General features: G+C 45.5%; 1 protein-coding gene across 1 annotated transcript; it reads right to left on the bottom strand.

Annotated features, from left to right (window-relative positions):
* Nucleotides 1-700: 700 nt before the first annotated feature.
* On the bottom strand, nucleotides 701-8,908 carry ODF1 (outer dense fiber of sperm tails 1). The gene is made up of 2 exons (XM_007463256.1): nucleotides 8,479-8,908; nucleotides 701-1,222 (listed from the first exon to the last, which is right to left on the bottom strand). The coding sequence occupies exons 1-2, from the start codon at nucleotides 8,796-8,798 to the stop codon at nucleotides 826-828; spliced, it is 717 nt and encodes a 238-aa protein (XP_007463318.1). The 5' UTR covers nucleotides 8,799-8,908; the 3' UTR covers nucleotides 701-825.
* Nucleotides 8,909-16,795: the final 7,887 nt, after the last annotated feature.

The following is a 16,795-nucleotide window of genomic DNA, read 5'->3' as shown; positions in this document are numbered from 1 at the left end:
TTGAAGGAGTTTTAGGGTTTGAGAAAAGCAGATAGTTGAAATAAATCCTTAGGAGGTTGCAAACCACCCTGAGCCAGAGCTGGCCCTTCCCCCAAATCACCGGAATGTTGAGACACAACAGCTGTATGGCCACTCCACCCTCTGTCAGTGAACATGCTCCCCCCATACTTTTGTACTCTTATCGTTGCCCCAGTCAAAACTCCAACCACATTTCTCTCCAGTGCTCCCTACCGGAGTAGCTTTGAAAAAGCGCTTGCCTTGTGCAGGGGGCGTGGGTTCGTGCCCCGATCCGGGAGGGTCCCACGCGCTGCAGAGCGGCTGGGCCCGTGAGCCGTGGCCGCTGAGCCTGCGCATCCGGAGCCTGTGCTCCACAACGGGAGAGGCCACAACAGTGAGAGGCCCGCGTACCGCAAAAAAAAAAAAAGCGCTTGCCTTCAGCCCCAACTAGTCTTGGTTTCTGCTTTGACTGTTTCATTTCTGGGCAAGGTCATGTAACAAAATCATTTGGAAAAACAGTGTCTGGGGATGCCCACCCCAAAAGTATCTTTTCCTGGGATTTGGCGGTAGTGGGGTATGGAGTAGCACACAGGAGGGCAGATCTCACCATTCATCTCCGTTCCCATCTGTTCATCCTTCCGTTGCCCAGTAACCTGGCGGGGCTCTGTGGTGGGTTGAACCAAAATACTCTCACACACCAGTGGATTGCAGTTATGTATTCAGTTTTCTACGTTCCTGAATAACACGGGCCATGGGAAGGGGGAGAGAAACGCTGGAAGAGCTGCTGGGCTAGATACCTGACTCTACTAAGTCCTGGGTTCCTACACTTTACAGAATCATCCTCCTACAGGCAAACCGGCTCCCACAGGGATAGCATGGGTTGCAGGGGTCACAGGGGCTGCAGGGATCACAGGGGTTGCAGGGAGACATGCAAGGGTAGCAGGGAGACTCGATCTTGACACAACTGCCGAGCCCGTAGGAGTACGTCACGTCCTTCTCGTCTACACACGGGGGCAAGCTGAACTCTTTGCAGATGTTCACGTAGCTGTACTTTTTCGATCCCAGGCAGTCGTATCTGTTCTCGCGCTCAGCTGACACGCACACCTTTCCATCCTTCACTCGCACCTTGACTTGATCGGGTTCAAAGCCGCACACGTTCACTGATCCTAAAATGTTACTGCTACAGCAAGAGGAGGCTAGAATTCTATTTGTTGTTCTTCTCAATCTGGAATTTAGGAAAGAGAAAGGGTGGGAGGAAGAAGCTCAGACCATGGAACTCAGACACAGCTTAACAAGCAATATTTTTACCTCTTTTAAAAAAAAAAAAGAGCAAAAGTAATAAACACTAGTCATTGTGAAAAGTCAAACTTTACAGAAGCGTGTAGAAGTAAAAAATGAGAGTCCTCCCATGTAAATCACACTCCCTCACAGGTAAACCCCTGTTAACAACAGATGGGTGCTTGGCCTTCCAGGTCTTTCTCTTGTATTTATTTTTAATTTTCTTTTTCCTTCAGGTTTTATTGAGATATAATTGACATACAGCACCGTGTGAATTTGAGGTGTACAGAATAATGATTTGACAACATACATCATGAAATGACTATCACGATAAGTTTAGTGAACATCCATCATCTCATATAGATACAAAATTAAATAGAAAAAATTATTTTTTTCTTTGTAATGAGAACTCAGGATTTACTCTTTACTTTCATATATAACCTACAGCACTGTTACTTAATCATGTTGTATATTATATCCCTAGTACTTACTTATCCTGTAACTGGAAGTTTGTACCTTTTGACCACCTTTATCCAATCCCCCCCACCCTATCCCACTGCTCTGATAACCACAAATCTTATCTCTTTTTCTATGAGTTTGTTTGGTTGGTGGGTTGGGTTTTTCTGAAGTACAATTGACCTATAATACTATGTTAGTTCCTGGTGCACAACATAGTGATTTGACATTTCTATGCATTACAAAATGATCACCACATTCTCTTGCATTTAAATCTCAGCTCCTCCTCTTATTAATTATGGAACTTTGGGCAGGCTCCTTAAACCTCTCTGTGCCTCAGTTTCCTCATCTGTAAAATTGGGACAATAATAGTAACCCATTTCTAGGGGTTTCATGAGACTTAAATTAGTTAATGAATGAAGAGAATCTATAACTAATGCTTGCCACGTAGTTAGGATGCTAGGCTTCTGTCTGTTGTGTTTTTTTTCTTTTTCTTTCTTTCTTTCTTTTTTCTTTCCCCACTGTGTGCCGTGGAAAGTGCTAAGCCATTAGAGGCACTGTTTCATTTGACCCTCACAAGAACCCTGTCATGCAGGTGTAATTGTCACCATTTTGTAGATGGGGAGTTGGTGAAGGTGGTGAATGGCAGAGCCTAGATTCAAATCCAGGCTTGTTTAATGCCTAGGTCATGATTTTAACCATCAGTCAGACTGAGCTCTTGGCATGAGGACCTCAGCAGCCTGGCATCAGCCCTGCATGCTCTGGCCCTGCTAAGGGACCACTTTCTTTCTAATTGCCTGATCCTTCCAAGGACAACCTAATGCTCTGAAATGCTCTTCTTTTTATCCCTTAACATTTTTTTAAAAAATTTGTGTTCTTCCCTGGTGGCACAGTGGTTGAGAGTCCGCCTGCAGATGCAGGGGACACGGGTTCGTGCCCCGGTCCGGGAAGATCCCACATGCCATGGAGCGGCTGGGCCCGTGAGCCATGGCCGCTGAGCCTGCACGTCCGGAGCCTGTGTTCCACAACGGGAGAGGCCACAACAATGAGAGGCCCGCGTACGGCAAAAAAAAAAAAATCTGTGTTCTAAGACTCACTCCTGGCAAATCTTTTGGCCTCCAAAGGGAGGTATTGGCATGTATGCTTTCTAGAAGCTCTTCTGGTTTGAGGAGTCTGGACTGTGATTGGGTGATTGGTTAAAGATACATTTTTAATTCTTACATTTTTTGCTGAATTTTTTATATACTTCTTTTTGTTACTTAAGTTATACAAGTTCATTGTAAAAAACTCAGAAAATACAGATAAGCAAAAAGAGGGAATATTTTGTTAACATACCCATAAGCCCTGCTGTCTTCTACAGGAGATGGACCTGGGAGCAGATCTACAAGCCAAAGCTGGCTCCCAGATCTATCTATCTCCTCTTACAATATGAGTCTTGAAGTATAAGTTTGTTGTTTCTGTTTTGTTTTCGTTTTTGCTTAGATTCCCCCTCTTCCTCTATTTGTGTCACTGCAGCCCCGTCCCCACTGCAGCAGCTGAACAGGGGTCTCACAAATGTGGGTCTTCAGGAAATTGCCCCAAAGTCTTGGCTAGTAGACCAGGTTTCTTCTTCCTTTTGCTTCTAGGCCAGGGGTTATCAGTGGGGATGTGTGGGTTTAGGAGAAATTGCAGGAGCCTCATTTTACTCATCAGATTTAACTCTGAAGTTGCAACCTGACTCCTGCCTGGCAAAGTACCTGTCACCCCACATGCGATTTTCCTTGGTTCTGTGGGGTTCTGGGCAAAGAGAGATGGCCTGCTCTACTAGTTATCACCAGGGAGGAACTTAGTCATAGTAAACAGAGGCAAGTCAGCCTCTTTGGTTGGTGGCAGAAGCCTCTTCGGAAAGCTGGGGAAAAGCAAGTGGGCAGTGCCATCTGTCTGCCACTCTGGGCTGTCACCTCTTCTCCCAGCTGAAGCTGAATTTCACCTGAATGTGTGACCAAGCTCCTGAACGCGATACTGCCCACAGCAAAGGTGAGGGATATCGCCAGCAGTCCTCACAAAGGTATGAATCAGCCAGCTGACAAATAAAGTAATGAGGATGATGAGAATGCCTGTCTCTACTCTGAACCAAAGGGAGGCTGGCCTTCCTCTAGTTTCCTTGGAGTACTTTACTTTTTCTCCTAATTTAGACCCCGCCAAAGACCCATTAAGCTCAATTGTTCCTTTCCAACGCATCTTTCCCTCTCTCTTCTTTCTTCTCCTTCCCGTTTCCTGCCTTGTCTCTCTCCTCCTGACTTTTGGTTGATACTGAAGAAGGGTATCAGCGGGAGCAGAGTGGCACGACACAGGTGCATCTGAACACCTGCGGGGCGCGTTCAATTACAGGCGTCTGGGCCCCACCCTCAGACTTTATATGATTCAGCCAGTCTGGGGAGGAGCCAAGAATTTGCATTTCTAACAAGTTCCAGGTGATGCTGGCTGCTGGTCCTGGTCCGCAGATCACTCAGGACCGCTAACCAGGTGATTAAGCACATGGATTCCAGAGTCAGGCAAACCTGGCTTCAAGTCCCACCTGTCCCATTTCCTGATGATCACGAACATTGCCCTGACTCTGGTTCATCATCTATAAGATGGCCACGGTGTTATAAGGATTAAATGAAGGTGAAGTGTTAGGCACTTGGTTTTCACTCAATAAAGGGTACATTTCTTTAACAGGCTGTACCAGGCTCCACTTTACACAGACTTCCCTGAAATTCAAGGCTTTAAGCGACCAGGCCCCTAGTCCTGTGTCATTAAACACTAAGGTCAAATAATGGACACGCATTTGGCCTGGATGGGCAGCAACTCCTACTCTTGCCACCCGGACACCTCTGCGTACAAAGAGATTGTGATGAGAGGGGACCAAGGGGCCCAACTCACTTCCAGCTCTGCAGGGACACAGAGGGAAACAGCAACTCTCCTCTCAGCGGGAAAGCCAACCAGCCACCAGCCTTAAAGTAAGTAAAGCCATAAAGCCCGGAGTTCCTCTCTGCCGGCTTCCCAAGGTGTGACTATGCCCTGATCTTTGGGTCAAAGGATGGGGGATGGAAAGATTCCCTGAGGGCTTAAGACCCAGGAAGGCACCGCTAAACCACAAAGAATGCAACCCTGAGGGCTAACAGTCACCAGCCTCCCCAGTGAGAGTGATTCAGTGAAAACTTCATACTCAGAGCGTGAGGGGTAAATGAGAAACCAGAGGGCAGGTTTTTGAACTTTTCAGAAGATGGTGCCCTTTGTGGGGGGCTTTTCAAGGGAACTTCTTGAGCCACAGGCTGCCCACGGATACTTGGATGAGCAGATGGAAGCACAGTCTCAGGATGAGTTTCCAAGCACCAGCGAAGGGCACAGGGCTGAGCCCAGTGCATTCCTAGGCGCAGCTGCAAATCAAGGTTCATGTGCCCGCAAGGACTAAAGCCATGTGTCAGAGCCACTCTGCCCGGTGGGCTCGGTAATTGGATAATAAACTGGTAACGGCAGGATTGAGGAGGGGCTGACTTTGCTTCTGGCACTTGAGTACAGAAGACAGGAAGCCCACGAAGTGTGGAGGTGAGTCAGGTGCAAACTTACACCAGGCTGGTCGCATGGCTTTTTTTTTTTTTTAACATCTTTTTTGGGGTATAATTGCTTTACAATGGTGTGTTAGTTTCTGCTTTATAACAAAGTGAATCAGTTATACATATACATGTATTCCCATATCTCTTCCCTCTTGCGTCTCCCTCCCTCCCACCCTCCCTATCCCACCCCTCCAGGGCATCGAGCTGATCTCCCTGTGCTATGTGGCTGCTTCCCACTAGCTATCTACCTTCTTACAAAGGAAGCCAAATTCAGTCACTCCAGTCTCTCTCAATCCAGAAGAGGAAGGAAGAGTCGGAAAAGGTGAGTGCTTGGGGTGCAAAAGGAAATTTGGGGAGGAAAAAAGAATATCAAAGAAGCTAAAGAAATGAAAGTACTTACTTGGGTTTCTACTAATGAAGATATGGCCAAGGTATCTCTTGAAGCAACTGCTCAGTAAACAATGAAAAGGAATTGGACCTTCTGTACCCAGTCCAAAGACGCACCACACACACATACACGTGCACATGCATCAATCAAATAACACACACTCAGGAAGGCTCAAATGACTCTTGGGGGGAATTATATGGTTAGCCAAAACTTCTTGCCCGTTATTAAAGGAGCACCCAGAGACAGAGCACATAGACTCTCACACGGAGAGACAATTCCAGTGGGGTCATGGCAGCTATAGACCAGGGAATCTTACTTCTCCACTGGGCAAAGCATCTTCTGGATAACACAGCCTGGCATCTGAAAGCACATGTCATAACCTAACCAAACTGCTATCTTTCTCCTTAAGGGGTAAAAGGTCATGTGAATACGATTTCTACATTCTAAAAGCCTTGGACAAAGTTTCACACCAAAGATTGTTTTTAAAAAAATTGAATCAACATGATATTTCTGGATCTATTTAGTCATGGACTGGGAGCTGAGAGAGAAGAAAAAAGAGGCATTTCACTGAAAAAAATATTAATGTAGGAGTCCTCTGGGATTGGAGCTGGATCAGGGCTTAACATTTTCATCCATATTCAGAAAATTGAATATTTAGGTTTGCAGGTAGTGCTAAGCTTTTCAGGTTAGTGAAATGTCAAGCTGTCAGAAATAGAGCATAGGAGTGTTTCCCAAGGTGGTATGAATAAGAAGAAAAGTGGCTGGGGAGAGATGCAGAAGGGCAAGCCTGAGGTCATTTCTGAAATGGACTCTGGATTATCAGTTCAGAGATCCAGGAAGACAACAGCAGCTTCATATACTGCCACAAGCAACAGAAAAAAAATTAGCAAAAAATCCAAGCATTGTCAGGAAAAGTATGACAAACCAGAGAAAACATTACCTCTTGTAAAAACCACACTGCCAAGAATTAAGCCTGAAGTTGTGTCCACTGCAGATCATTGAGACTCCCAGAGTAGGCAGAGGGCGCCCAGGTGGTGAAGAACTCACCTGGAGAGTCTGGAGAATAGGGACAGCCAGGAGACAAAGGCTGAGCAGACTTGGATCAAGGGTATTCGAGTATTCAGAGGCACAGGGAAGTGGACACACCTGCTCACAAGTAACCCTTCATTTAAACCAAGTACTTAAAAAAGAACACCTGACTCACACTGCATGAAATTTATATAACTTGATACTCTAAGGAGTAAAAATTAAAACTGGTTCAAATTGAGTGTAGATGAGTTTATTGCCAATAGTTCCCTCTTAGACTATTGAGGGAGGCGCATTCCTGACCTTTGGTGATTGATGACCTGAACAATAATTGCCCTACTGCCCTTTCCAGGGAAACAACACTGTCACAGTTGTCACGGCCCTCATTCTCTCTCTCTCTCTCCATCCACCCATCCATCATCTACTTTCTATCTAACTATCTATCATCTATCTGTCTATCTATCTATCTAATCTATTTACTTATCTGTCATCTAATCTATTAATCTATCATTGGGGTAGGAAGGATGTTGTTTAAGGACACAAACTGGCAGTGAGTAGTAAGTCGTGGAGCTCTAATGCATGGTATAGTGAATATAGACAACAAATATTGTATTACAATCATTAAAGTGGTTAAGAGACTAGAACTTAATTATTCCATCCACTAAAAAGAAATGATAATTATGTAACACAATAGAGGTTCTAATTATCGCTACAATGGTAATCGTATTACAATATATAAATGTATCAAATTAACATTGTACACCTTAAATTTACACAATGTTATGTGTCAGATAGATTTCAATACAAAAGATCATCTATTTGTGCCCTTTTAAAAAGTAGTAGCATATTTAGTTTTTCTGCACCTTGCTTTTTTCACTTAATATGACAATACTTTAAATGCTTCATCAGTTCTTTTTACATTTACATATCATCCCAATGTATGGATGTACCATAATTTATTTAACCAGGGGACAGTGTTTTCAACCATTTTTTTTTCATCATAGTAACAGACTAAATGGCATATGTAGACAGAAAAAGAAAGCTTTCTCAGGCAAAAAATAAAATGTGATCAAACCCCCAAAATTTTAAAGTGCATTTAAAATTATCCAATTCTATTAAAACCTTTTCAACTCTATTCTGAAAACTGCAGCTCTCAGTTCTGTAGTTTATTTGCACAATCTTTGCTACAGTTGAAGGGGGAAGCAGACAATAAACCCAATTCCAGATGAATTTTAAGTCATCAAGAGTTGGAGAGTAGGAGAAAGGATTTCCTACAAAACCATATAAATGCCTCTATTGTTCAATTTGCTCCCTTGCTCTTAAAGCCTCTGGCAAACATTAGGATTTGATCAATTATTATTACTTCTCCCAAAGTCATTTCTGTAAGCCGAAATATACTCAAATCACTTTACTCACAACCAGAAAAAATGTTTATTTTGCTGCTTCCAATAGCTTTTTAATGAACCCCCTGTTTCTTTCTCTCATTAAAGCCACATTATTTATCACGTTGGCACTCCTGCTACAAGCTGAAAACAACCTTGCCAATCGACATCATTACACTGTCTTTTGAGAATCTTACAATTCCCATCATGGACCCATTTACTCTTCTTTTTTTAAATCTTTGTTAAGTCACCAGAGTCATTATCTTGAACCCATTTCATCTTTGCTCAAGTATCGATTGTCACACTTTCCCCCCCTTTTTCCAACTTAGGAAGCTAATATACCAACTATAAAAATCTTAGGAAGTTCTCTTACTTGGCAAGCTCTCTCTTTTCATCTTCCATGGCTCTAATGGCTTTCCTCTCCAAACTTCTGAGAGATGGGCGAAGACAATAAAGCTTGGCATCACACAGGCAACATGGGTAGAGATCACACAGGCCGCAGGACTGTGATCTCTTTGAATAGCACAGGCAGTGCGGGTACGGGTGCAAGTCACAGCAGCAATATGGGTGCATGTATAAGTCACACAGGCATCGTGTGCTGAGTTCGTCAATGCATCTCAACTGCCTTAGTTCTCTGTCCACCTTCTTTATGTCCCTTCTAACACTGTCCAGAAGACAACTCAGTGCAGCCATTACAGTCACACCTTATTGTTCTGTGAGTACCTTTGAGAAATGGCACTCGGGGGGAGAAAAATTCTTCTAAGCTCTTCTCAGAAGTTCCTTTTAAAAAGAAATGAGGCACACATGATTCACTTACTTTAAAGCTTGGGTTCTATGACCTCACCACCCTCTAAGTATGTCATAGTCTTTTGGTTACCATGAGAACTGTGCACAGTCATGGTCTCCAGAGATCCTCCTTGGAGTTACAAAGCTGCTCTCAGAACCATATAAGATTTCATTCACCTTGAGTTGGGATGGGCCCCCCAAGTAATCACAGCTCTTTGGGGTTTATTGGGCTAAATTGGAATGTTCTTGACTTGTGTGTGTCCTGTGGACTATCCACAACTATGAAGATCTTGGTGGGGGGCGGTGAGCGGATGGAAGGAGCTGCCTGGCCCCTTGCTTTATGCCCTTCTTTGCTCTAGCCTTGACATCTAGCCTTGCCCCCTATACTACAGGATTCATTCTGTCCCCTTTTCCCTTTATAGGTGGAATATAAAGAGCTCTCCCATGGTTCTCCTTACCAAGCCATCCTCAAGTCAGCCTTTGTCCTTGACCTTCTGAGCCCCAAGTCTCTGAGTCCTGCCCATTCTTTATAAGCTGGCATCCTGGCTGTCCTGGAGCCTCAGTTCTCCAGTGGTTGGGGTCCTGCTCTTAAGCTGTCATCTCTCAGTGCTCAGGGTCCTGTCCTCAATTACCACCTCCCAGCAACTACACCTCTGGTCTTATGTCCAAGCCGCCAGATAACTTATCCCCAAGTGCTTCCCAAGTGTTGGTCCTTGATACTCATAGCCAACTGCCTGAAGTTGCTTGAAGCCAAATGTCTGAAAGGCCCGCTTGAGCCAGTTTTCTGTGCTCTCAGCTGGATCAACACGCTGGACCTGGGACTCAGCCTCAACCTTGGCTCGGGTACTTTGCTCCTCTGGGCCTTTCCCCTCAAACTGCTCTCTGCCTCTCGAATCCCCTTCTAGTGGACTAAGGCATAGGGTACTTGAGGACAAGTGGTTGGGTGTGACACTGGAGAGGGAGACAAGGGCCAGGTTTAAAGGGACTCGTGGCCAGCTAAAGAGTTTTAACTTTATTTTGAGCACAATGAAGGATCACTGGTTTTCGTTTCTGTTGAGGGAAGTTGAAAGGTAGTCCAGCAGCCACATGGAAGGTGCAGTTCAAGGGGAAAACAGTAGCAATGCCTTCTGCTGGAAGGCAAGAGACAGCCAAATTCTGGACTGGGGACCATGGTCATAGGAGTGGCAAAAAGGAAGCCAATGGGCTCTCCTCCCCGCCCCATCCACTCAGGCCCCACCCAATCCACTCCCCATGTTTTAGCTGGAGTGAGCTTGGTATATAAATCTGCTACCCCTCGACCCTACTCCCCCCGCAAAGTCTTAAGAGTCTTTTCTGTCCTCTTAGAAGAAGGTCCAGCACCCTTACAAGGTGCTGAACAATAAGGCCTCTGCCTGCCTCTCCTCTCCTCTCTCATCACTGTTCCTGTAATTCATTACACTTGAGCCACAAAGGCTTCCTTGAAGTTTCTCTCATTCCGCCTCTTTCTGGACTTGTGCGCACACTGGTCTGTCTGCTTAGAGATTGAACTCCCCACCCCACCCCTTGATCTAGTTGACTCCTAAGGTGTTCTTTAGCTCTTCTCTTAAACGTCCTTCCTTCGAGGGCTTCCCTGTCCCCTAGACTAAACGCTCAGCACTCTGCATATTTCTTTCGCAACGCCATTTGTCTGTTTCCCCAACTAGACAGTAAGCTCCATGAGGGCAGGGACCTATTTTTGTTCACCATTAGATACCCAACACAATGTCTGGCACAGAGTAGGAGTTTAAAATTGATTCATTGAATGCCCAAATGAGTAAATTAAACAGAATTTAGTGACCAGAATGAGGATAGAGTGAGAGAGCTGTCAGTAATGACTCGTAGGTTTCTAGCTAGGCAGAATCATGGTGCCATTGACCGAGATAAGAAACACAGGAAGAATAGTAATTTTGGAGGACATGCTGAGCTTGAGGTGCTAGTGAGAACTTTAAGGTAGAAATGTGGAGTAGCTTGTGGCTAAGAGGGTCTGGGACTTGAGAGAAAGCCGGGCCAGAGATATCAATTCAGGAGCCACAATTCCATAAAGAGTTTGGCAAGGGGGCTTCCCTGGTGACGCAGTGCTTAAGAATCTGCCTGCCAATGCAGGGGACACAGGTTCAAGCCCTGGTCTGGGAAGATCCCACATGCCGTGGAGCAACTAAGCCCATGCTCCACAACTACTGAGCCTGCGCTCTAGAGCCCACGAGCCACAACTACGGAGGCTGCGTGCCACAACTACTGAAGCCCTTGCGTCTAGAGCCTGTGCTCCGCAACAAGAGAAGCCACCGCAATGAGAAGCCCGCGCACCGCAACAATGAGTAGCCTCTGCTCGCTACAACTAGAGAAAGCCTGCACGCAGCAACGAAGACCCAATGCAGCCAAAAATAAATGTAAAAAAATAAAAAGTGGGCAAGATCCCTCAGGAGGAGGAATAGATTGAAAAAAGAAGAGGGCTGAAGCAGACTCCTGAGGAACAATGATAAGAAATGAGAGAATTAAAGGAGCTCATGATAGTCTCATAGAAGGAATAATCAGAGAGGTAAGAGCCCCTTATGCTGAAGTCCCCTGTGTATCACTAGACCAAGCCCAGCACTCCCCAGCCTTGACCTAGGGATCCCTTTTCTGGGCAGATGAAGTATTTTAGTAAAGAAAACAGATTTCTCTGAAGATATTAAAATGGGAGGCTGGAGCCTGAGTCACGTGGGATGAGTTAAAAAACAAAGGGGAATAATACTCCTGTGTGGACAAATGCTGAAGTCTTTCAAGAGTGATTCCATCCAATTCTGAAGGTAGACTGTGTTCATAGGAATATGGCCTGAGGGTTCATTGTGGGAGTTGTACAGATTTCTCTAGTTCCAAGTGATGGACTTCTGAACTCTTATATCACCATGAATTCCATCCCTTAGCAAATATCAGCAAAGGTTAAAACAAGCAAGCTCTCAGTTTTAGATTCTTAAATATACAGGTTCAGGAATTTAAGTACACACACATCTATATTATACCTGGCCCATTATGAAGATAGTTACAGCTTTATTTTAACTAGGATTCTCCCATGATCCCATCCTTCTAGTAATTTCACTCTTTATCATGAAGCATATTCTTGACATCATTTCAAATGACTTAAAGGTAGTGGCGCCTGTAAAGATCAGATGGAAATATGATCCATTCATGTTAGAAGGACACTGTAGAATATATCAGAATAAGCAGAAACCCACAGGAATGATCTAGAGTCACAGTTCCCTGAAGCATAAACACAAGGAGCTTCCATGGGCTCTAAAGTGGAGATGAGGGCCTTTACCTTACATAGGACAATGTCTGCGGAAGTTCCTATCCACCTTGGCTGGATAGAACTGCCTATGGGATGGAGGGCAGGCCTTGGCAACTTCCCAGGCTGGGCAAAGTGGATGCCTGGTCCCCAGTACTGGTGGAACTATGGGCCCCAAAAGGTCTCCTCTGTCTCTTCCACCACTTAGGACAGCTATGGGTCAAGTCATTTACTAGGCCAATGTTACAAAAATACTCCTCTAGCAGTTGTTGAATTGGTGCTTAAACATCAAGTTCAAAGTCATACACAGAATATGTCTTCAACTATGTTAACAAGAATCCATAGGAGGAGAAAAACGGCCTCAAAACTTAACTGTGATCGTTTCTCAGTAGTGGAATTATAGATGACTTTAAAAATTCTCTTTTAAAGACTTTTCTGTGATTTCTTAGTTTCTTCAATGAGGATATCACTAATTTTCTAATGAAACAATTATTTATTTATTTATTTTCTTTATTTTATTTTTGGCTGCATTGGGTCTTCATTGCTGTGCGTGGGTTTTCTCTAGTTGCAGTGAACGGGGGCTACCCTTCATTGCGGTGCGCAGGCTTCTCACCACGGTGGCTTCTGTTGTTACGGAGCACAGGCTCTAGGTGCACAGGCTCAGTAGTTGTGGCTCGTGGGCTTAGTTGCTCCGCGGCATGTGGGATCTTCCCGGACCAGGGCTCGAAACCGTGTCCCTTGCATTGACAGGCGGATTCTTAACCACTACGCCACCAGGGAAGCCCATAATGAAACAATTTTTGATAGTGTGCTGTCTGTCACACTATCAGCTTTGCGCTGAATTGCTAAGCCCACCTCTGGCCTCTGCCTCTATAATCTGGGTGGGCTCCAGGGCCATCTCTCTGAGCAGGTTCTCCACCGAGGAAGTCTTCCTGTAATGGACATGTAATGCTTTTCTTACCTATCATCTATGGCACCCTCTTTCAATAAAATAGCTATCTTCCCTCCAGCCCCGCCCTCTGCCATTAGGTACTATCAATAAAGTTGCCCAGTAAAGGGGCAGACATGTAACCAAAGCTGGCCAACCTGACTCTCTTCTGGAAATGTGACCTTTCACAGAGAGACTGGAGATGGTTGGAGCTGATGCATGCGGACAGTGGACCTTGAAGAGACTACACCTTAGTTACTGCCTTGTTCTGTTGTTTTCAGATTGGCTCTTTGGCTTTCCTTTGAGTCTCTGAACTCCTCCATATCCTTCCAATAAATTCCTGCTTCTCTTCAGTTACCCCGGCAGGTTCAGTTTCTTATAACTAAAGAACACAGCCGACATGACAGCCTGTCCCCCTGGACCTGTCCGAGAGGACCACCCCCGGATGAACACATAGGTCAGCCTTTGCTCCGGTGGACGTTGTCCAGTGATAGTCCAGCTCCTCCCTCGTAACCCAGAATGAGCTGCATCAGCTCAGCCACCAGTCCTGACGGCCCTTTAGGTACAGGGCAATGGTGATGACTCAAACTAGGGCAAGTGTCTGGAAACACCCAGGAAGGCCCATCCACGGACACTCTCCCTGGGGCAAGAGAGACTTTCCTGGGGTTATATCTCAGAACTTTAGCTTTGGAAAATCCAAGTCATCCATACCATTTCCTACTCAGCAGGGAATCTCTGCTCAAGCACCCCAGGCAGATAAGAATGGAAGAGCTGGGGGCTTGTACATGTGACAGAGTACTCACTTGCTGGGTTAGGATGACCAGGGCTCCTATGGCCAACCATAGTGGTTCATATCATTTATCTCCCTCTTCCTACCACCTCCACAAGGAGCTTTAACAAATATCTTCCTGCCAAATAAGGGGAGGGATAAGGAGAAAGAGAATGTTGGTAAATTACTCTTGTAACTGCACCCAGCGGGACTGAACTCGGGTCCAAGTGGCTGCAGCAGGAAGGTTGCTCTTGGCCAGGATCTCAGGAGGTGCTTCCCTTCTTCCTTCAGCAAATATGATCATTCAGGCATTATTGGAAGGAGTCTTGAGAGCTTTATATACCAAGTATATACATGAGTAAATTTCCTCATTAAGATTTGAGGAGCGGACAGGGGTTTTCGTGATCACCATCCTGGTTTGCTTGGGACGTAGAAGATGCCAAAACCGGGGAAGGAGATGCAGGCTGGAAATGCAGGTGGAAATACCAAGTGGCTGTAGTGGTCATCCAGTTTGCCCAGTTTAAGTGATGGAGCTGGCCTCAGTGGGGTACAGACCTGTGGCTTTGAACGTAGTAAGAGTCTTATTATGAGCTCTGGATTCTTCGTGACGACTATTGTCTCTGACTCCTTTCTCCCACCCTCTCGTGTCTCCACTTGCCCCTTCTACCCCTGCTCCCCTCCAGCCTCATGGATTTTCACCAAGAAAAATTGTTAGCTGCAATCCGGCTTGTTGATGAGGATAGAGACCAAAAAACTTTCTTGAACCTCACACTGGAATCACTCAAACAAAAAGCATGTGTCCATGTCCTCCTAGAAACAGAAGGACTTGCTTCTGCTGCAGGTGGTGACCTGATTAATTCAAGGGCGATGAGAATGTTTATATTCCTTCCACCACCACCGCCGTAACTGCCTAACTCTTAAATAGATGCTTACTTGAATAATAATATTTCACACTTAGTGAGTGCTCAAATCTGTGCCAGGCTGATTAGTGACCCTCTGAAGTAGGGCTGTTTATCCCCATTTTACAGATAAGGAGACTGAGGCACAGGGAGCTCACACAGCAAGTGGCAGAGGTAGGATTCCATCCAAGCAGCCAGCCTCCTCTCTCTGTCTTCAAGTCTAATGACTCCTGAGAAGAAAATCTGGGGAATTCCCTGGCGGTCCAGTGGTTAGGACTCGGCACTCTCACTGAATGATTGGGGATCCCAAGGAGCTCTTGGTTATGTGGGTTTTATCTATTAAGACTTCCCATATAAGAAATCAACACTGAGACATTTGCAGAATACGTAAGCATTTAAAAATAACAATAGTAAGCATGCTAACACAAATAGCACTTTTTATGGGAAATTTGCTTTCCAAAAAAAAAAAATTAAGAACAGTGACACTGTTTTACACTTTTACAAATCTTTCTGATGTCCAGCTTCATAGAGGACGGCTGAAATATCTCCTTCTGCCTCCAAGCTGTTGCGACCTATTTTCTGTTGCAATATGTTTGCTTTGAGCATAAAAGAGAATCCAGGGATTTCCCTTGTGGCACAGTGGTTGAGAATCCACCTGTCAATGCAGGGGACACGGGTTCGAGCCCTGGTCCGGGAAGATCCCGCATGCCCCGGAGCAACTAAGCCCATGCACCACAACTACTGAGCCTGCACTCTAGAGCCCACGAGCCACGACTGCTGAGTCCACGTGCCGCAACTACTGAAGCCTGCACGCCTAGAGCCCGTGCTCCACAACAAGAGAAGCCACCACAATGAGAAGCCCGGCACTGCAACAAAGAGTAGCCCCCGCTCGTCACAACTAGAGAAAGCCCATGCGCAGCAACGAAGACCCAATGCAGCCAAAAATAAATAAATTTACTTAAAAAAAAAGAGAGAGAGAATCCAGCTTTACACTGATGTATAATTGGGAAAGAAAGGACCTCTTGGACCCCTGAAAGGGTTGTAAGGCTCACGCGTCGAGAATCACTGCTTTGATTCATCTTCTGGAAGTTACACGGTGCCATGGCACTTCAAAGCCACAGTAGCTAAACTTTTCCTAAAACACTGTATTCAGCCTCACTTGCAGAGTTCCGTTACAGAGCTTTTGGGGAATCTGCGTATCCACTGATCCCCTTCTCTCAGGACTGAATCCCAATCCCACCTGACGGAGGGAAGATCGAGGAGACTCTGGCAGAAATCCTCCTAAGACAAGACCTGTCTGCCACCCTGGGTATAGGTTTCTGCACCGAGAGAGACACCCAACAGTGGCTGGTCAGCCAGGTTCTCTTTTCTGGGACTTTGGCATTGGGGGATGCGGACCAAGAGACTTTGAACCCAGAAATCCAGGTGGTCATAGTGGGGCCGCCTCCTTAGCTGTGGAGCCCTTGGTCCTTCATGGCTTCCACATCCTGCTTCGAGTCTCTCAGATGAGGAGGCTTCTGTTTTATCACGTTGTGAGCTGATCATCTCGTTCAGTTGTTGTTCTAGTAAGCACCCAACAGTCAGTAGCAACTGTGGGTCTCAAAGGAATAGGAAGAGTTAAAAGTTCAAAATCCAGTTGTGAATAATGCGTGTGTGTGCACACATTTGGGTGTGTAAAAGAAAGAAGGAGGAGAGAAACTAATTATAAGTGATATTTTTAGAACCTATGTAGCAGGGTCCTGGCTTCAGCCAAGTTGGAACCCCTTTTAAGAATTTAATTGGGTCTGCCACAGCTTGTGGACAGGAATCATGGGTCCAGCTAGGACCTATTTGCTTCCGGAGAAAGAAATCACTTAGAGGAGGGGCGTGTAAAGCTCAGATTGGAGAGAGGCCTGGACTCCGAGTGCAGCGTGGCCTGATTCTATGGCCTGATTCTGTTTTCAGCCTCTATTACTATGTGCTGGTCACACGTTTGTCTGTTTGACCCTCTCGGTCAGCCCTTTGAGGTCGGTGCTAACGTCGCTTTTT

Source organism: Lipotes vexillifer, unplaced genomic scaffold, assembly GCF_000442215.2.
Source record: "Lipotes vexillifer unplaced genomic scaffold, Lipotes_vexillifer_v1.1 scaffold1829, whole genome shotgun sequence".
Taxonomy (NCBI): domain Eukaryota; kingdom Metazoa; phylum Chordata; class Mammalia; order Artiodactyla; family Lipotidae; genus Lipotes; species Lipotes vexillifer.
The sequence above is the reverse complement of the archived record's forward strand: the minus strand, read 5'-3'. Positions and strand labels throughout refer to the sequence as shown.

Bases quoted from the DNA above. Each gene is read 5' to 3' on its own strand.
- ODF1 (XM_007463256.1), bottom strand. From the start codon at position 8,798: ATGGCTGCACTGAGTTGTCTTCTGGACAGTGTTAGAAGGGACATAAAG. The intron at 1,223-8,478 runs GTAAGAGAACTT...CCTAAATTCCAG, and splicing joins GAAAAGAGAGAGCTTGCCAA to ATTGAGAAGAACAACAAATA.